General features: G+C 36.7%; 1 protein-coding gene across 1 annotated transcript in view; it reads right to left on the bottom strand.

Annotated features, from left to right (window-relative positions):
* Positions 1-549: 549 nt before the first annotated feature.
* NXPH2 (neurexophilin 2) overlaps positions 550-22,784 on the bottom strand; it is a 113,624-nt gene continuing 91,389 nt past the window's right edge. Inside the window, exon 2 of the mRNA XM_019632002.1 lies at positions 550-2,987. Within this exon, the coding sequence (XP_019487547.1) occupies positions 2,244-2,987 (744 nt within the window). The 3' untranslated portion in view covers positions 550-2,243. The remainder of the gene's footprint in view (positions 2,988-22,784) is intronic.

Raw genomic sequence — 22,784 nt, 5'->3', positions numbered from 1 at the left:
ATATGTGGCATATGTTCTACGCCAATTAAAAAACATGCCTAAGGAAACTAACTTTCTTTTTTTTTTTAAGCCTGCTAAAATCTAAGACTCATGTAAACTGATTCAGTATTTTTTTCTTTGTTTGGATATAATGTTTATATCACTCAACTTTTGACCATCAGATAGTTTTAAATCACATTTCATGTTGTAATAATAATAATAATGATAATGATGATAATAATAATAATAAACAACACTAATGGCAGCTCACACTTATAGAGTTCTTACTAGATGCCAGGCTATGTGCCAAATGCTTTATATGAATTTTCCTTTCACTCTACTTTATAACCTATGTAGTCAAACTGCTGTGTTTAATATGTACATATGAAAAATCTTAATGCTCAGTTGATATTGCATGTGTACACACACACACATACACATACACACAATAAACCCTTGTGGGAAAAAGAAACAAGAACAGCTTTAAAGAAAAAAAACAAACCCTGAAGTCATGTGACAGATTTAGCAAATTCTTTTCATTTACATAGAAATGTGTACACATACTCTCTCTGTACAGTACACAGAAAATTCTAAGTATATATACATATATGGTTCTCACATATTTTACAATAAATAGTATGTTAATCTTGTTTCTAGATGAAAATTAAAAGATGTCTCAAAATGTTTCACACCAACCACAAAATTACAAAAACACCTGATGAACTCAGAACAAAAATTTCAAGCCTGTACTACCACACACTAAGCCTAGTACAATTTTTACAAAAGACAAAACCAAACACTGAGCAGATATCAGCAGTAAAAGGAAAGGGATGGCGATGCAAAATAGAGAGCTGAGCTGTTGGTTTTCTGAACAATGTGGTTAAGAGTATTTTTGTACGTTAGGACTGGTTTTCCTTCAGTTATCAATTTAATGTTTTACTTTAACTGATATTTTACAGATAAGAAGGGAGGGAAAGGTTAACATCTAATGTAAAAAGAATAACCATTCTGAATTCTAGAAATGTTTTTCCTGGTCACCCGGACCCTCCTTTTATGCTAATACCAAGATCATCCAATTCTGTAATCCAGGATGATAGTTCATTCCCTCAGAGAAGACGGGGCAGGCACCGATTGTGAAGAAACATTAATTTGTAAATAATTTCAAAAGCCTGGTGAGTCAGGTATCTTGATTATTAGTACTTAATAATAATTAATAATGTTTAAATATACTCTTTGTTTATACAAAGAATTTGATCCCTCATTCAATTAAATTCAAGGAGAACTTAATCTGGGAGGTTAGAAATAATGAATCCATAATCCTGGAAATTTCTCCTTCCACTTCCAGTTTTTTTGCTTTTTTTTCGTATTTTAGCCGAAGAAAACAATCACTTTCTCTCAATTTCAGAGTTGTTCTACACATGTTTGTGAAAATCAGAATACCAAACGAACAGAATGAGGGTATAGGTTATAGGGTGAATACAGATTTATGACATTTTTGACAAGCTCGCAGCACTGAATTTGGCAAACGAATCTAAAAACATTATGATCTTCATTATTGTTGAATTGTCTTCTATTCAGATTTGTTTTCCCAATACACCAATATTACCATTCAGGCGAGAATCATGAGGGCTAAGTGTTTAAAACACATTTGCTCAACTCTAGCTCAGATAATAATGTATTTAGTTCCACTGTGGCACTGTAACTTCACACACGAGTTTTGAAACAAGTTTTACCCCATAGTATCTCAAATCAGTAACAGCACAGATGTAGGGGAAAAGATAGCAATAAAAAAAGGATTCTATGTCAGATGTGATTTATCTATCAAATACAATCATTTCTTTTACTTTACTGAATCTGCTATTTTTAAGGTAAACTTCCAAAACATATTTCAAGGCAGGCTCAATTCAAGAGCAATGGTTATCACATGCATAATTCGATTCTTTCTTGTTACATGTTGCTCCCATTGATTCTTCTTTTAGAGAAAGAATATTTCGAGGATGTAGCCATTCTACATGGAAGTGATGGCTTCATAAACAGTTTGATTCTTCAGATTAAGGTACTTATGATCAAAACAACCACATGTCACATTTAAAAATGTTTCTTTTTCTTCTCTTAAAAAAAAAAAAAAAGAAAATCTAACACGGAATTAAGATGCACTGCCAGAAACAAAAGGGATCCTTTACCGTGAGGAGCTGGGCTTAGTTCTTGGTCATTCTAATTAAAAGTTTATTCGTCGTCCTTCATTCTATCGCTATGGAAAGATTTCAGCCAGAAGATAAGTATGGAGTCTCACTATGGTAATTGTAGTCAGGGCAGACCTTTTGCACGAGTTTATAATCAACACTGTAAAAGGCAATGTAAATGCAAATGACCTTGAAGGGCTTGGAGCACAGCCAAGACACGTGGCTCTGAGTCTGCTCCTGGTAGCAGATCTTGGACGGGTCAAAGTTGCACAGGGCGGTCTTCTTCGCCCGATCTGTTTTTTCATACTCAATGCGACAATTGAAAGATTTGGACTCCTTGGTCTCCAAGGTCGACTGCGGGGAAACTTCAAATTCCACAACTTTGGAAGGGGGTACCAAACTCACAGAAACATTGCCCAGGCCTGTGGAATTATGTCGGAAATAAACACTGAAGGTTCCATTGCCATGGTCAACAATTTTCCCCGTGATCAGGAGGTTGAGTTTAACAGTTTTAATGTTGGAATGGAAGTCACCCCATCCAAACATTTTCTTAAATTTTCCCGTTTTTACTATTGGCCTCCGTTTAGTTCTTGTCAGTGGCTCCTGAACCTCCGTGATGTTGGCCAGCCAATCCCAGAAGTTTTCCATGCTGTCCGCATACGCCAAGTGTCCGGGCTTTGGGACCGGAGACTGTTTAACAAACAGGCGCAGGGGATTCATGACCCTTGAGTGCACCACGTTGGCGACCAATGTCCCCGGAGCATCTTTGTCTTCCCAGTCCAGCCCCTCTGTGGCATGCACCGCTGTTTTGCTGTCACAAAATAACTGTGCGGAAAGAAGAAAGAGAAATAAAGTTTAGGTTAGGCTTTGAGCACTCACGCACTGCAAAGACAAAGCACAAGGGAAAGTCTTGCAGTATTATTTTGATTCTTGCTAATAGAGCTTCACACACACAGCTGGGCTCAGCACTGTAACAAAATGAGCATTTAATTTCAAGCAATGTAAACCTGTGAGTACAAAAATGAAAATGATGAGATGAACAAAAGAATGTTTCATTTTAATGGGCTGATGTGGTTTTAGACTCTGTTTCCTAATCTTTATAATTCTATCTTTCCAGATTGAGGAAAGTAGTATATTTTGGTATCCCATTTGATAAAAACATTAAATTTGTGAGATCTTTCAAGTAGAAGACAACTCTAGAATGCTGAACGTTTCTCCCAAGGAGCTAGAAATACCTGAATATAAGATATTGATAAGTCTTAAATATATTTTGAAATATTAAGGATATTATTATATTCAAAGGCTTATGTCATATAACTTCATGGCTTTTGACATAATCCCATCTCAAACTGTAACAAAAAAGGAGCATGAATAGTAATAGAAAGTTTTAGTTGAAAAAAATAATTTCAAATTTAGTTGCCTTTAGAGAAACAAATAAATTGGAGATGCATATTTTGAATTAATTATTAGACTATATATGATATAATACATTTTATTACAACTGAATTACACCCTAAAAGAGTTGCTAAGAAAGAGTTATGTGCACATGGTTCATAGATTCCACAATATTTTGGTTCAAATGACACCCACAGAAACACAGCACTTTATCTGCATTTGGTTTTCCTTTTCATTATTTTTGTAGTAGTGTAAGAGTCACCATGATTTGTAAAAATCATTTAATTAAGTCAGTAAGGATTTTGAGGATAATTCATAATCTGTGAAACTATTGCTTGGAGTGAATATTTATAAATGAGTTATCAAGTCCAGAAAATACAGTTTCTAGTAGAAACACAGATAGCCTCTTATCTCTAATAGCACAAACCATGCTGGTAATGATTCTCTGGAAAACTGTCAGCATGATGAAATGGATGAGAAAGAAGTGAGGCTGTGTTTATGTACTGTTTCCCCAACTGTTTCATACTTGGCAAAGTACCTGGTAAAACTAGTCTCAGATTATTACAAGTATTATTGCTTTCAATCCAATTTTGAAAAACAAACAAACAAATGACATAGCCTCGATTATGCATGTTGCACTGGACTACATGGTAAAGTTTAATAACATGAAGTTATCTTTTACATATTCATAAAAGTTTAGAAGTTTAAGTTCTAATAAAGTTTTGTGAAAAGTGTTTTTACCTACACCTTGTCCCCAAGATCACTTTAGAGTAAAAAATCTGAGAATTTAAATGTATGTGTGGGTTTCCCTTTTTTTTTCTTCCTTTGGGAGGGGGAATTCATAATAATTATTGGCCCCTATGATTAATTTCCTGAAGACTCTTCTTCCTCTTTCTGGTATTTTCAAAAATTCTTTTTCCTTTACTTAAATTACTGAAGTTTGGTAGGGCAAATTGATAGGATGTACATTCTTACTATTTTGAGAACTTAAATCCATACTACCTGTTCTTAGGGGCTTACATATCCTTTTTCTTTTTACATATTATTTTTCTCCCCTGGTATTGAAAGACTGGCATTGAAAGGGGGATCATTACCTAAGATTTCTGGCTCAAAATATTCTGGGTATTTCTGATGCTGTAACTAGCTTTCTGATTTTGAACATTCTTAATTACAATGTGCACAAACCTCATTCAAATTAACTGATAAGAGCCCGTGGAGTTAATACTGGCTCCAGTTACGATTTGAGCTTCCTGAGAACTCATGCAGTCGGCCCAAGTAACGTAACATGTCCTGGCCTCTCTCTCTCCAAAGGTCCAAGGGCACACGGGCAGATAAGAAACCCCTGCAGCTCAAGGTTTAATTTCTCTTTTCTGTGACTATGATTCTTGTTGCCCAGAGCCTATTATCAATTTTTCACCTGTTTCCAGTATTTATGAGATGTACCTTGCTTGGTCAGTTCTAACAGGCACACCTTCCACTTGCTGAGAATCTCTGGTATACACTTTAATTCCTGGTCTCTACTCTCCTATGTGGTACAATTTTGTAAACTCTTCACTCATTCCTGCCTTCCTTCCTCTCTTTCATAGGGTAAACTCCTTCTGAAAATTTTCCCATTTAGCTTGCTTTTAAAAAAAAATCTCGATTCTTACCTTTATACACCATGCTGTTGATTAAATATTTTTTCACTCGCAAGTATGACAACAATCTTTGCTACCATCGGCAACATGCTTTTTATCCCCTTAAGATGTTTGTTTTTCATTACACGTTTTCCTGATTATTTTCCTCCTAAATAATTTTTCTTGATTTAGCACTTTGTTTGAATGTCTTCTTACCTTTCCATTATTGAAAACCTGTAAACATTGAACCCATCATTCAATGATAAGTAAGTTTAAAATCATGTAACATCTTAAGTTAACTGGTGTTGGTACATTTTGATGTCCCTTAGGAGAGAGATATTATGAGATCCTTCACTTATCTCTAGAACTTCTGCTGTGATGATTCTTAGATTATTCAATGATAATAATAGCAAAAATGGCCATTTACTAAGATTTTTTAAAAATCTGAAAATTTTCTTGGTAGTCATTTATTTTATAACAACTTGACCCAAACATATGTGACTCACCCTAAAATACATGAATTAAAAAAAAATCTAAGCTTATCAAACAGATAAAGTAGATGTGATTATGATTTTTTCTTTTTTTAGAAGGGCTCTTCAACTCTTCAAAAAAGATTCTCCAAGTGAGAATTTAAAATGGGATTTTAGTTCTAAAAAATACATTCTAACACAATACTCCTTGGGTTCAAACCTGCATAAGAAGCCCTTGATTTTAAGGTTGGCCTATATAAAAAATAAAATAAAATTTAACCAGTAACGGATCTATAATGGTTCTCTGTTCCAGTGAAAACACTCACTGACAGTTCCTCTGATGGAAAGTAGATGTATATGTATTTTAATTGTTTTCTTTGCCCTAGACTCCTACATTTCCCACTTGCTTTGGCAGCATGAAGCAAGTTAAGCAAAGCTGTGTAGAACTTCATCTGTTTATTACTTTAAAATAATACATGGACAGTTCTCACAAATACTGACTTCCAAATCTAAACCCAAATTTCAAAAACTATCAGATAATGGTATATAATTTTAAAAGGGTAAATATATTCCTAGTTGTCTTAAAAATCTGACTATTGTACCTCCTCTCCCAACTTCCTCTCCCTTTGGTGTAACTTGTTCAGGTTTTCCCCTGGAATATTTTCTTAAAATGCATGCATTGCTGCTGAGAGGGCACCCTCTCCTATACCAGGTCTCCAAACATGATTGTATGACATAAGATCCCAAGGCTCATGCTTACCCTCAAAAGACCTAACCTGGGATGACTAGGGTCGGATGAGTCACACTCCTGCCCCTCACTCATCCATACACTCCCACTATGGAAACAGCATGGGGGGAAAAGCATGGGATTTGGTGTCTGATGGCCTCATCACCCCTCACTTAAGTGTTTGATGTGAACCCCAGTTTTCCCCACCTGTATGTCCTTTGCTGGTTGATTGTGAGGATTACATAAAAGAACAGATGGAAATGACTGAGCCCAATCTCTGGCAAAAGGCACTTAATGACTGACGGCTCTTGCATGGTCCAGTGGATAGCCCCATGCCTCCTATTCAAGAATTGTCTTCAAAGGGTTTTATGAATTCTCCAGCATCCGAAAAACTGATTATGGCTAATTAAAAAACTTGTTCAGTGCCATATGATACCATAATGACTGAGTAGAAATCAACCTTCTCAACTCTAGAGCATCTATCAAATGTTTCCTCATGTTTCCAGTCTCACTGACATCTGTGTCATCGCCAGATCACAAGCACACGTGACCTCTCTTTGCCAACAAAATGTGTGTGTGTGTATCTTTAATTCCAACTTATCAAATAAGTCAGCAAATGGGGCTGAAAGTGTAAGGTGCCTGGCAGGCACCCTCATTCCTGAACAATTTCCAGGAGACACCTCCTGGGAGAGGGCTGTCGGTAGTTCTGAACCTGTTGGCAAACCACTCTGTTCAAGGCAAAGTTGTTAGATGTTTTCTACAAAACACATGGCAGTTTCCCTCTGGTTACTTTTGTGCCTGCTGAGGCTCTCTACACCTCAGTGATATTGGTATCACTGCTGTCTTTGTCCCATCATATTACAATAATAATGCAAAAACATTTAACCACAAGCACAAAATAGAGTTCAAAAAAGGGAGAAAAAGAGGAATTGCTGTGGTTTATCTGTTTGAACATTCCCTGATTTCAACACATTTATCAAAGCTTAAGTAATTTACGTCTTGGCAGGGTATATCAATTTCACAAAGCACACACATTAGCTGGATACAATGGTATCATATTAGCTTTTTCTGCATCTTACAGAAGAGCTCGAAAAGATTAATAAAAGCTCAAACCTTCATCAATTAAATGAAGCAGGTGGAAGGAAGGGAGTAGAGGAAGAAGACTGGATTTCATTTTGGTTCTTTTGTTTTCAGGGGGAAAAAGCTGACAGGTTCAAATCATTCATCATAACAAGCTGGAGTTGAATTTCACTGATAATTAAGTGCATTTTTTCCCAAGAGGCAGAGAAGCTGCAATGAATTTTATAGTAGCAGATGTGAGAACTGTCACGAATTATGGAAATAATTTATAAACTAAAAACCATCTTCCTCTGCAAATACTATATCAGAAGATCCTTTTTTCAACTGTATCTATTATGTATTTTCAGTAAAAATTTTATTTTACAATAATTTTGTTTACAGAAAAGTTGTGTAATACAAAGAGTTGCCATATACCCTACGCCAAATTTCCTATGTTGTTAATATCTTGTGGCAACTAATGAACCGATATTGACACATTATTATTAACTAAAGTCCATGCTTTACTCAGATTTCCTTATTTTTTTCCCTAATGTCCTTTATCTGCCCCAGGATTCCATCTAGGATCCCACATTACATTTGGTCCTCATGAATCCTTAGGCTGGTCTTAGCTGCAATAGATCTGAGTCTTTCCTTGGTTTTGATGACCTTGAATGTTTTGTGGAGTACTGGTTAGAGACTTTGTAGAATGCCCTTCAATTTGAGTTTGAAATTTTTCTCATTATTAGATTGGAGTTATCGGTTTGGGGAGGAAGAACACAGAGGTGCCATTTTTGTCACTTCATCTCAATGGTACTTTCTAGCAACATGACTTATCACTGTTGATATTAATCTTCATCTTCTGGCTTAGGTAGAGAAGATCTTTTTTAAAGTTTTGCTTTCAGAATTCTCATAAGGCTTATACAATTTTGTTATCATTAGCTTAATTTACATTTAATTCAGTGGCACTTAGTTTAGGATTTTTTTTTTTAAGTTAGGAATTCTCAAGCATTTTAATTTGTAACTCTTTACCACATTACTAAATGATCTAAAAAAACCTCATTTTATTTGTTATTTAGGAGTCATACACCACTTATAAATTACTCTGGCAATATTGCATGCTATAAATGTGTCTGTCACCATCATTATTATTATTTCAATTTTATTATTTAATATTAACTTCTTAAAAATTGGGGCAATTTTGGTCATTGATAACTTAATAAAGAAAAGCTTATTCTATAAATGTCCTACATAGCGTTGGAATTACTTTCTGACTGTATTAGATTCAAATGCCCCTTTTCTCAGTTTCGGAGCCATCCATTGTACTTAATTCTACACATCCTGTGAACCTTTAGATGGGCCTTCTTTGCAGGTCAACCTGTTGGCTAAGGGGAATGGAGCTACTGAAAGGGGGCCTCACAAAGCAGCGTTCTATATTCACAGTGCTCTGGGTGCTGCAAGACCATGAATGCTACTTGGTTTCCCTTGGGATCTGGGCAGTGAGACCTTTGCCATAATTATGGTAAAACACTTTTCTATACATCCATCATTGTGATAGCTTTGCTTCTTCCCTGTGGTTGCAAGGGGGCTGGGTCCTAAACTCAGGGGCTGAGGGACAAAGGGGTGGAAAGATGGGGTTGGCGGAAAGAAGGAGATTTCTCTATAGCCAGTGGATAATAGCAAGAAAGTTAAAGGCATTTAAAGGTTTGAGCTTCTGAGGTTCAAATTCCATTCAATACATACTGTACCGTTATCAGTCCAGGTAGCTCTTTCTATCCTATAACTATCATAACAGGTGATATTTTTCTTATTTGAGTAAACACCAGTGGAAGAGATATCACCACCGGCCTTGCTGTCCCAGTCCAGTGTTTAGGAGTTCTAACGGACACGTTTATTTAGCACCTACTGACTCCTCACTCTCATGGCACCAGAGGAGTAGGAGAGGCTTGAATTTCCTCAGTAACTGAAACTTAGCACTTTGAGCTCACTGCCTCCTGACTTTAACACACCTTGTTTAAGAAAGCGAGAAGCCTAAAATAGTTTAGAAATATTTTCACAAAATATCTGCAGGAGTAAATTTATTGCTTCACTGACTTTTGCCTGTCTTTGCAATTATATGAATGCACTTGTACTTCCACATTGCACTTGCAAATTATTGGATGGGAGAAAAAGTGGAGGGAACCAATCAAGTCTGTGTATTGTAAAAAAGAACCTATTGGCTGAATTCACCCAATCAGACACACAGTGAAGGAATGAATGCAAGATACAGGGCCAATGAACTTGATCAGAACAGGTAAGAATGGAAGCAGGACAGAGCGAGGGACGGAAACAGTAATGATTTGATTTACTGGAAGGAGCTGGGGTCAGGAACACTGGAATTGAAATCCAGCACTATCACGTATGGTCTCATCATCCTGTGCAAGCCACGTCCCCTCTCTGTGCCTAGTTTTCTCAACAGTAAAATAGTGAAAAGAAAAGGTTGGAGCCGCACTTCAAAAAATGACGGAGGCTGCGAGGTAGAAAGTGACTAGAGTGAGGCGGGTAACGGGCGTTAACACTTGCTAGGTGGTGAGTTCGGTGGTCCAGACGAGAAGTGAGGGGACCGGGAGCTGTGGTCACAAGCGCATGTGTTCATTGTTAATCACTGATTCAACGCGTACTTTTCACATGCCTTCAGGTGCATTCCTTATGCTCGAGGTATTGGGAACACACGGCTGAACAGGGCAGATATAGTTCCTCTCTTCATGTGATTTGCAGAAGAACAGGTGAAACACCATTAAATTAATAATCATACATAAATAATAGCTACTTACTTATAGCTGTCATAAGGTTATCAGTATAACAGGAAGCAGGGAGAGCTAGTCCGAAACAAGGGAAGCAACAGCACAGGGAGTGAACAGAATTGAGCAACTTATACCTTTATTCGGAGGAGAGAAATAAAATCCAAGATATATTAGTTGATAGGTGATAATGAATGAATTCGTGACAAGAAAACGATTCGATCTTGGTATTTATATTCCTTTTTTCCTGTTCCAAATTGTTTATTGATTTGTTTATAATTACTAATGAGGGTGTGATAACATTATAAGACAATAGTTATATTTTTTCTAGTGAAAGGAAGGCTAATTTTTTTTCAGCTTCATTGAGGTTAATTGGCAAACAAAATTGTAATGTAGTTGAAGTGTACAATGTGATGATTTGATACACGTTTATGTTGTGAAAGGATTCCCATCATCAAGTTAATGAACACATCTATCAACTCACGTAGTTCTTTTTTTTCTCCTATAAGAATCCTTAAGAAAGAGGTCTTAGGAAATTTCAATTATACAATACAGTATTATTAATTGGAGTCACCATGCTATACATTAGATCCTCAGAACTTATTCACCTTCTAACTGAAAGCACATGCCCACTTCTCTTAACCGTAAATAAGCTCCAATGTTCAGTTAGTGCTGAATTCCTGACGTGGAGGCTTAGTGCTCAAAAATGGGCACATTGGCAGGCCTTGTCTGTCCCCCTTAAACGTCCTAAGAGTTGCGGAAGGTTTAAAATGTCTATTCTGACAGATCTTTGCTATAATTAATGTATAACCCTTTTTTATAATACTATATAACTAGTACAACATATGCTTCTTGATAATAAACAAAGTATGCTCTGGATAAATAACAATATTCTGAAATAATGTAGATTTGTCTTTATGTTTACAAGTGTGTTAAAATATGCTCATAGACAACAAATCTGGCTAATGTCTATGAATTTCACAAGAACTGATGAATATTGTAAATGAAAGGTAAAACATAACAATCGAAAGTTTTTTTTCTGTAATCATAGCATTGAAGGGGCAGATATAGCTCAAAAGGATGTTTTCAGTTTTCTGTGTTTATAGTGATTATAAAATATTTACAGCTTGTACTGGTTTACCATAAAACACTTGCGGTAACATATATAATACACAATGCATAGATTTAATAGATCATGTGCCATTAACAAGGGAGACCATACCTTTAACTATTTTACAGTACACCAAAATATATAGTCCTCTGTTCATAAAAGAAAAATATGATTTTCTAGTATCAAGCAAAATGAGCTGAATGCTCCAAACTGGTAGATTTGTATCAAGCTGGGAGAGTTGGCTTTTTCTTGATAATAGGACTGGCATATGCTACAAGAGATAAATTGATACAGATCTGTACAAATATTTTTTTAAAGGCAGCTGGCTTGCCCCTCTTGGATATCCTGGAAGCATTTGTTAATGTTCTTTTTGAATGACAATCATTGCTGAGTGCCAGTTTGGAAGAATAACTGGTTTGTTTAATGGATTTGTTTATAATGTTGTTCATGATAAAATCTATATAGCTAGCCACTAATTATTTCACAGGGAATAACTAGTTCAAGTCAGGAACCCCCAAAGTGACCATTGTTATACAGTCCAGAGGTGGCTTCCAGATCCCATTATAGCTCAGGATTATAAATCAATAATGAATGGTGGTGTAAAGCCTCATTTTATACAGAGAGAGGGTGCCAAAAAAATGTGTACACATTTTAAAAGGAAAACAACTATTAAAATTGTAATACTCAATACATACTGACAACAAAAGATGAATGCAAGTCATCTGTATACATTGTTTTTGGCACCCCTGATATCTTATATAATTGGATCGCTTTAACAATTCTGTCCTGTAGTTAATAAAATGACAACCTGATCAGCAGAAAAAAACAAAACACAAAACCTTGTCATGATTGAACTCAGCATCCCAATAAATTTTTGCTTGTAAACAAATCTTGGAAAGCATTTTCTCTGGGTAGAAATTTTACAGAATATCGTCCCTGCTGACAAAACAGGAACACGTATCTGCTGGACAACATATAATGCTATATTGATGATTAGTAGTGTAGCTTGCCTCAGAGACGTATTTCTGGGGCTCCATTACAGAACTGTCACAGCAGATTAAAAGAAGAATGGCATAAAGGGAGTGAAGGATGACAGAGTCAAACATATATCGATGTATTAATTGTACCTATTAATATTTTGTGGCATAATGTGGCACTGTTTCAAAATTCATTTTGCAGGTTGAAAAACAAATGATTGCTTAGGAGAAGAAAGCTAAACAGCAGACATCCTTTCTGCTGAGAGGAGCAAATTCATTTACCTTTTAGATATCTTTTAATAGCTACCCTTTACATTTTTCTAAATTGATACTGGAAATAACAGGAAACATAAATGTGAAGACAGAAATCTTAGCAGTAAGAGCCAAAAAGCTAGATTGCAATGCTTGGCAGTAGTTTTATTGCTAAGGTTAAATATGGCAATTCTTATTTTATCTTGATGACATTAAATCTGGCAAATCAATGACACAACCTCTGCAAAATCGTACACACACACACACACACACACACACACACAACACATATTCCGACACACAGAAATATCATGTATATAAACACAGGTGTGCATGCACATACCACAATTTCTATAAAAATTTAAGGGAAATGGTGTGAAAGAAAACAGATTTCATTTTGTGTTAGCAAGCTGAATAAAAGGGGCTCTTTAACAAATTATGAACAAGCTAGAAGCAAATGTTAAAGATGTGTGTGGAAGGGTCGGCTATAATATCTTATTATCATAAATATTGTGATGTGGACATGCTTCCAGAGTAAAACAAGGTCAGATTGCATCTCATAATATTAAGTTTTAAAAGTCAAATAAAGTATTCTTTTGATAATGAACTAGAAACAGTCCTATTGCTGGTAAGGAATAAATGACTCAGCATGGTAAGTGGCACTGTTGTCACCCATGTGTTCTTATAACCGCCATCCAAGTTTTAATGAGCAAGAAGAACTTCACATGATAGAACACATAAATACTTCTGAAATATAATGGCCTGGGAGAGACAACATGAGTCTGTGTCTTGACATCTAAAAGTTGGCATTTAAAAAGGAAAGTTGCAACAGAGGGGAAAGCTGTCAAATGAGGACTAGAAATGGCAGATATTGTATTTCTGTGTGAGCTTAGGCAGCGTTTCAATGGGGGATGAGGAAACATGAGGGGTGGCGGGGGGTGCAGCATCGGGGGTGGGGACAGAACATGGGGGTTAGGGGAAGTGAATGTGTGTATGGCTTTGCGTTTTACTATAAAATCCATGTGATATTTCAATCTTCAGGTACCATTAACCTGACAATTAGCATATATTGCCTATGATGGTTCGTTTTAGGTGGCAATTGGCTAGGCTATAGTACTCAGTTTTTGTTGCTTTTTTTTTTTTTCAGGTCAAAATGTCAGCATTTATTGGTTACATTCTTTCACCAAACATGACATCTTTAATTTAAAATAATTTTCCAAACAGTTTAAGAAACATAATATACTTGAATTACATGTGAACATTTATAGTCTATTGGGGATTTTTACAAGATCCTGCATAAATGTACTGCTTTATTATGATCCAATATAAATATGTTTTGTAAGATCAGTGACAGTTTCCATATTACAAAATACCTATTTAATAAAAAGACACAAATGCATAGTACTTGTGTATATGAAGCTGATAATTGTATTAAAATTATTTTTCCAATAATCACTCCTGACATTTATACTGAGGATTGCAGCGTCTTCATAAATAACCTCAGTTGATTCTTAAACCTACTTTGTGAGCTGTGTAGGGCTGGAAATAGCCTTAGAATGCTTAGGAGGCTGCTCAAGGTCCACGTTTTGAGAGGCAGCAATAAATCTAGATAACAGGGCTTTTGTATCAAGTCACTGCTCTTTCCATACTAGTACTCTAATGGGCCTGATACCAAAAAACAAAAAGCAGATAAAAAACAAAACAAACTCAATCAATATAACATATCAGATTTGCCTTATGAATAAAAATTTGTTCTCATTACAAAATGAAATTTTATTCTAGAAAATGAAGCTAAGAAAACTGAAGAAAATTAAAGTCTGATAACTGGTAATATTTTAATATCAATTCATATTTTCTCCTTATGTGATATAAATAATATATATTTTATATATTATCTTGAATTACTTTAAGGAAAATATATAGTATTCAGTTGCATAATCCAATGATCTAGAAAAAAAAAACTTGCTATCACTAAGAGTGAAGTCTAAATTCAAATGAGGGTCAATTTCCTCTAAGCTTTCTCCCTGAATCTTGAAGAACACTTTACTGCCCATCATTTGTCATCAAAGTTCCAATCAGAGGGACCTTGGATCTCTGGGCAGGAGCAAGCTGCCAGTGCTCTGGGCCAGCTGGGGTGGCAGCCATACCTTCGCATCCCAAGGGGCCCTGGTCAGCCCTGGTCTGTGCATCTATGGCGCTGTCTTCAGAGTCATGCTTTCTTCCTTTTGTTTGATCTCTGTGCCTTCCAGCCTAGGCTGACAACATTTCTGGTGGTATAAAGTTCTCAAAACCTTGTCCGTCTCCTGTGTAATTCACTGGGTCCAAGACCTCAAGAGCACCCTCCACACTTCTTTCTTGGATAACAGCATCTCTATTCCTGGTTCCTGCTGAGATGGTTGATTGGATCCATGTGTCATACACCTGGATGTCTTTAGCAAAAGCTGTCCAGCCACACCTTTGCCAGAGCACTCACTTTGACGCTAAGTGAAGGAGATTACTCTTGATGTTGGGGCTGGACCTCATTCACTCCGTTGAAAGGTCTTAAAATGCAAAATTGGGATTTCCCTGAAGAAGAAATTCTGCCTCAAGACTGCAGCATCTACTCTTACTGGAGAGTTTCCAGTAAAATGTCAGACTTGCCAGCCCCCATGCTTGCAAGAGACAATTCTTTGAAATACAGCTCTTCATCTATCTACCTGTCTGTCTATCTATCTATCTATCTATCTATCTATCTATCTATCTATCTATCTATCTATCATCTATCTACCTATCTATCTATCATCTATCTTTCTATCTATCTATCTTCTATCAATCTAATGATCTATCTGTCCTACTAGATCTGTACACTGAAGAACTCTGATACACTGCCTTAAAAATTATGTTCATGTGTGAATATCCTATTTTAATGACTCAATTATGCCTGTTGCTTTCTTATATTGTTTATAGAGCCTAATATAGGGATACTTGATGGGGACTTAATCAGAGGTTCAGATTTAGGGTCAAGGATCTCCTTGTTGCTCCCAGACTAAATCCTGAAAGCTTAGATCACTGCTTGTCATATTGTTTATTGTCACATTGTTTTTTCCCCTCCTCCTCCTCCTCCTCCTCCTTCTCCTCCTCCTTCTCCCCCTCCTTCTCCCCCTCCTTCTCCTTCTTCTTCTTCCTCCTCCTCCTCCTCCTCTTCTTCTTCTGATTATTATTATTATTTCATTTTTTAATTAAAGTTTATTGGAGTGACAGTTGTTAGCAAAGTTACATAGATTTCAGGTGTAGAATTCTGCAATACATCATCTATATATCACATTGTGTGTTCACCACCCAGAGTCAGTTTTCTTTCCATCACCATATACTTGATCCCCTTTATTTCTTTTTAACTTGACTCTTCCTCTTGTAAACTCCTTGATGGCAGCTACTGTATCATGTTCACCTGTATGTCTCCAGCTTATCACAGATTCACAATAAGTGCCTATTAAGAACTGAATACATCAATCTGATGGGCACTGTGTAACATCCTGGACCTTTCACAACTTTTTATTTCCTTAAGCTTTACTCTTTGGCCACTTTGGGAAATGATTTAAGTCTTAAATAAAATGTCATTGATAAAGTAGTCAAGTAGGAAAAATAGTGGAGATGGGGAACAAGAAGTTACAAGTTGGGAAAATGAAACTGGATAGTAGGCAATGATGATTTGATAGAAAAATGAAACCTAAATCAAAACACTTAAAAATAATATTTGAAAAAGTTGGTACAATATTAAGAGAATTAATTTACAGTGTTGTAAAAAAAAAAGGACTGAATTCTGTTACTTTCAAGGGGTAATCATTCCCATGAGGTCATCTACTGCATGTGAGCTGATATCATCTCACAGGTCTGCAAGCCTAGACTTTACCTGGAGTTCAAGATCTATATATCTAGCTTTCTAACAGATTGGTTCACTTGAATGGAACCATGAAAAGTACACAACACCAGTTTTGCACTTCATAAAACATAATATGACTCTTCCATGGTAATGTAAGTAGCAGTTAAAAATGAGTATACATTTTTTTTTTAAATGGGGCATCTGGAAAGGAAGGCTGTGAGCTCTTTGTTATAACTCAACTGACTGAAACCCTTCCTCATACAATCTCTACTGGGCTGTAATCTGCTTGCATAATCTCATGCACTTTTGTGCTTTGCCAGCAACCAGCACAGCCAAGTATATGTACTGGGAGTTCTCTTTTAGTCATCTGATACTTGGCTAAGATTGGTTGTGGCTGTTTTTCTTGAGGTCTGACATCATTTGCAATCAAATCAAAATCAAAGTCTCTTCTATCTTTCTGGCATGCTCCCCCATAAAGTGTTTTTGACAATCTGATGGACCTGGTCACTCCGCACCTTTTGGGTTCCCAGCATTATACTCCTATCATAGCACCTGAAGTGGTTGGTCTCCCATTAGACTGAATTCCTTTAAGTTAGAGACATTTGTGTATGCTTTGTTATATTCTCAAGGCCCAGCACAACGTCTAAAATAAAGTACACACTTAGTAAACATATACTGCTGAAAAAGTTTAGCCTCCCTATAAAGTGCTAATATCATTTCAACATTAACTGCATGACTTGGTTCAATTTTCCCCTGAGATTTTATGTATTGCAAAATCATTCCTGGCCTGTACTCAAACCACCATATAATGTTTTTTAAATTACTGGGGATCAAATTCATGAAGTTTAACTGATTGTGATGTTTATAGAGAACCTGGAGAGGGAAACTATACTTGAGGAAGGAACAAAGTAGGATGCTACAAACATTTCTTGATGGGGTCCTGGCCACTTGGGCTCATGGAGACTCGAGCAAAATCTCAGCCTCTGGGATCTAGGCAAGAAGGGTTGCTGGGCTAGGTTGAGGGCCATGGTCAGATGCAGGATGGGACCTGGGAAAGGGGTGCTGAGGCTTACTCTATTTAAAGAGGGAAAGGTAGGGAAAGATTGTCCTCTGGTGTTCAGGGGGGAAATAGCACAGCATCTACTGAATGGCCAAGGAGAGAGTATGCATTTCCAGGAGTGTCCATGTCAAAGTGAAAGACTAGGAAGTAGTTATTCAGACAAGTTGGTGTGGGGAGAGCTGACATTTTTCAGACTAAAAGTGTTCTGGACCTAAATCACATAGGTAAATGCTGCATTTCTCACTGAACAGCACTTGGCTCCTGTAGACATATTTAACAATCTATTAAATAAGCCAGAATACTTAGTAACCAGTGGAAACCTCCCCCGTGTGTTACTGGGGAAGGAGGAGCAATCAGTGATTCACTGGGTCTTTATGTACAAATAAGTATTAAGAACAAATCAACCTGTTAATTAAACTTGGTTCACTTTGGTGCTTATTGCGCATCTACGGTGTGCAGAGCACATGGGTAACATCCCTCATTCAGAACTTGCAGTGGAATGGGTGGGGCTGCACGTGCAGGGAGGAGCTTGAAGTGGGGGCAGAGGGAGGAAATCCAGAGGCTGAGAAACTTGAAGTATAGACTTACCCTCAGCAATGTCCATCCCTCATGTGATAATAGGGTCATTTGTGCTTCTTTCCTTGCTGATTTCCCTCTTGCAAATATATTCTCCTTCCTTTGCCATCTAATCTTTCCTGTCTAGCACATTTCCATCCACTAGTAACTCAGCCCAGAACCTTGAGTAATTCTTGAGGCTTGTCTTGTTTTCACCCTCCCACCCATGTAATTAATCATTTCCTGTATTCTATTCCCAAATCTGTTTTGAATCTGTCTGTCTCTCTTCACCATCACTGTCTCCTCCATCAACAACAATGCAATCTCTCTCCTGGATGCCTTCAGAACCTCTTGTGTCCAATCTCGCCCTTTCAATCACCACATGGCACCCAGAGTCACCTGTATACAACCAGACTGTGTCCCTCCACTGCTCAAACTCATCCACATGTTCTGTTGCATTAAGAATAAAATTCAGACTCCTCACATGGTGAACAAGGTCCTCTGGCTATGGCTCCTTCTGCCTTTCCAATGTATACTCCATTTATTCCTATGCAGTAGCCTTCTGGGCCCTTCTTTCAATTCCCCTTGAAAACCTTCAGAGAAATTTGCTCATGGTTCTCTTAAGATGCAGTAATATTCTGCCTCATTTTACCTCTTCTCCTAGATTGTAAGTTACTTTGAGTCTCCTATAACATCCACTCCACACATATTTTAGGGGGCACCTCTGTGTTTCAGCAATGGTGAAAATACAGTCACAGCTCCGACTTCATGGAGTATGCTTAGTGGAGTGGACTGACAGAAAACGTGTAAACAAATACATTTACAAAATAAATAAAAGCTGTGGGGAGTGCAGAGAGGCAAACCAATAGGAGATGTACCAGAGGATACAGTGGGTCACTTTAGAGTGGGTGACAGGAGGATGTGGCTTTAAGCGCAAAGAAAATTAACTGGAGCTCTTTGCAGGGACAGTGCAGAAGCAGTGTCGTGGGTAGAGGAGCTGAGTGTGAAAGACCCCCATGGACACATAAAGCTCACTGAATTCCAAGAATTATGCAAAAGTGGGGAAGGAAAGGGCACAAGGTGATACTGGATAAGTAGACATGGGTCAGGTAATTTGGGCATCCAGTTGAGCTTCTCACAAGTGTTTAATAAATATTTATTAAGTTTTCATGAGGTGAATACACTCCAACTGCAAAATTATTCAGGTTAAGAATTTGAGGCCCTTAAACTTAAGGAAAAACGCTAGGACTGTCTCCACATTCCCAGTTGAATGCTCTTTCTAGTATTGCTATAGGCTGTTAAATATGAATGAAGACATGGAAGCAGAATCGAGATATGATTACTCAGCATCTGAAGATGACAGTGCCAGCTTCTCTCATGCACAGATTGAATGTGACTGACATACATTAATCGACAGTCTTTTATTAGAATGTGTGACAGCTACGGATCACTTTCCTGAATCTATCTTTATTCTAAAAGCACTGACTGCTCTGCCTGAATGCTCCCACTTCCCCAAACTCCTTTTGTCTAATTACCTCTGTTTTCGACATCAGGGAAGCTTTTCCGCACTATTGGGACCAAGTTACATCACTCTAATTTATTCACTCTTGGAACCTCAGCAGCTGGATAAGAAGTTGAATTACTCTGCTGGAGAGACCATGTGTAGAGGCTCTGAAATTACAAGGGATGGGAAAGCCCAGCAGAGTCCAAATTTCCAGCCATCCCTTCCAAGGCCCTGGGTGGGTGAGTGAGGCCATCTTGAACCCTTCAGGCCGATTCAACTGCCAGCTGACTAACTCTGAGTGGGCCCGTTGAGTATACCACTAGAAGCAGGAGAATCAACTGAGCCCTGTCCATATTTTAAATCCACAGCATCATGAGATATAATAAAATGGCTGTTGGCTTTAAGGTATCATATTTTGAGGGTAGTTTTTTTTTAATAGTTCATTTTCCTTTATTATTTTTTAAAATATGAAGTAGAAAACATACTTATTAGCAATGTCCTTACTGATTTTTTTGCTGGACATTAAATAAACATTCCTCCATGATTTGTGATATTCTTTTTAGATATGACCAAAATGACCTTTACTGGGTTTTTACTTATTACAAGAGTAAAACATGTTATTTGTTAAAATTAAAAAAGCACAGATAAGCTCAAATAAGAAACCCATTAAAACCATGCACAGTCTCACCATTCAGACTTACAATTCTACAAATGTTTGCATAAAATTCCATCTTATGGGTGATTCTTTTATTCGAACAATTCCTTACTATTTGTTGTTTAACCTTATTATATTGTTGGACTTAATTTTTTTTCCAACAGGAATTTTAATAGAGAAAATTGAAAGTATATAAACATTACATATGAAACACAACTTGATATAGCCTAGAATATGTTCCAGGTTATAACTAAAAACACATAGCATTTATAGTTGAGAGATAAAAGTACAAATTCAGGGTTAGACATTTAGGAACTGGTACTTGATGAAATTACATTATTTCACAGCAATTCAGTTTCCTCATTTATGGTTTAGAATGATGATCAAGTGAGGTGATGCATAAATACTTGCTCATAAACATATATAAATAATATATAGAAATTCTATATACAGCTATTAAAATATTGATGTTATTCCTTTCTTAATTTCTTTCAATCTCTTGTGCTTTTTCTTATATTTCTTTTTGTACATTTTTAAATTGAATTTCATCCTTATTTTAAAAACAAACATTGATTTATCTGTTTTTCTGTCATGCTAAATTCAAATGCAAGTGACAGACTATCTCCTTTTGCAGGCCGTTTAACTTAAATGTTGCCTAGAGAGTGTCCACTAACCCTTTTTTTGTATATTTTTCCTCATTTTCCATTTGTTTTCTTCTTTTTCCTCCTATTTCTCTTGTTCTTCCAGTTCTCTTCTACATCGTTTTCCTTTTCTCCTTTTTCTCCTTCACTCTGTTTTTTTATTTTTCCTTCTTTCATCTTCACTATGATACTTATTTGAATGCTCTGGATTTTGATCACAAGATGTAACTGGTTGTTTCTGTACAGCAAGATTTGAAGTATCAGGAGCTTCTGAAGTGTCAGGAACTCTCTCCATCATGGAAAATTTCTTCTCATGGCTTCCAGGATACCATCCTTTCCTGAATTTCCATCTATATCAATGGCCGAGCCTTCAAAGTCTTCTTTGCTTGTTTCTTCTCTTTCTCCCTACCTCTCCCCCTGGACTTAATTTTTTTAATTTTAACTTTTTATTATAGAAATTTTAAGATATGTGCAAAAGAAGAAAGAATGCCATAATGAATTTCCATGTATCCATCATATAGTTTCAACAATGATATACTCTGTCACTTCTTTAAGATAATATTCTTGAAGTGAAAGTTATAAAAATTAAAAACTTTTTACAGGCAAAACATTAATATGAGATGTGGGTACAAGATAATATGAGTAATATGCTTTAGGGTGGAGCCTCCAAATTAGAGACTAGGGCCTGCACAGGTTTTTTCCATGGCTTTGACCCTTAGTTCCCATGGTTCTTAAGTTTACAGGGCTTACCAATACTTCTTGTTCAGTCTTGAGGGTAGTTTTTTATGCAGTCAAGAATTGAAATATGGGGGGCATGTGTAACTCTGTGAGGTGATAGAGTAGTAGCCGCCATGTGCATGTACTAAAGAGATACTCGAGAATGTTGTCCTATAGATGAGATTGTCTGTGTGTAGAGTGACCTGTAGAATTAGCCTGGATGGTTCAGCTCTGAGACATTCTGATTCATGGATCCCGCATAAATCCCTGGGGTCTACCTAAACTCTGCCTCTAGGATTTCAAGGTCTTTGTTGAGGCAGGTTCTTGAAAAGTCCAGACGCAATTGCTGGACTCCCCTGAACAGTGATCACCTGAGTCCAAACTGCTGGTCTGACTTCCACAAGATTCTAAGGTCATATTTATACCACTAAGGAACCAGTGCTAGTTCCTCAGCCACTACAGAGTTTTGGCAATTTATATATTTCAGTGATACTTGAGATATGTGTTCGAGAAACTTTAATAACTATCCTCCAATGCTAAGTAACCATCTCTCTATTTTACTTTGCCTAAGAATTCCTGTTTGTCTTTGGTCTTAATCAGGCACCATTTTGTCCTGAAGAGAATTCTTAAATGGACAAAAAGAGAAGAAAATGATTGAGCACACACTATTAAGCCAGGCCAAGAGAAAGCAAGTGAAATTCATAATTGTTAGTTTTTATTTATTTAATGTAGCAGGAATTATTTATTTAATTACTCACAGTAGACATCATTTTTCTACATAGCTTATTTGATCTTTAGGTATATCTCACTTCTCATCTTGATATGACCTAATTCTAAAAAAGTGGGGGCCTCAAAATACTGGGAGATTTGTAATGTTTATAAAGGAATCCTATCAATAGCAGAGGAAAACAGAGGAGAAAACAATTAGAAGAGGGCTGGTTTCTTAAGTCAGTTGTCAACACCTCAAGAAAACCTTTTTCAAATAAATGGGTTTTTTTTCTTTCTTATACAGTGTATGCAAGTTGTATATCTATTTCATGTATATTCCCTTTTTAAAATAAGTTTCAAAGAAAGAATGAATGATTAATAACATTTAACACTCTGCTTGTCTGTTTTATATATTACTTCCTTTTTAATGTCTTTACTTGATTTGTTTTCATGGTTTGGGCCATGAAAGTCCTTATGCTTCTTGGGCTTTGTCTTTCAACATAGCTGAAAAACTTAGGGGTGGTTATCTGTTCTGGCCA

This window comes from Hipposideros armiger, unplaced genomic scaffold (assembly GCF_001890085.2).
Source record: "Hipposideros armiger isolate ML-2016 unplaced genomic scaffold, ASM189008v1 scaffold_1061, whole genome shotgun sequence".
Classification (NCBI taxonomy): Eukaryota; Metazoa; Chordata; class Mammalia; order Chiroptera; family Hipposideridae; genus Hipposideros; species Hipposideros armiger.
This window is presented reverse-complemented; position numbering and strand designations above follow the sequence as displayed.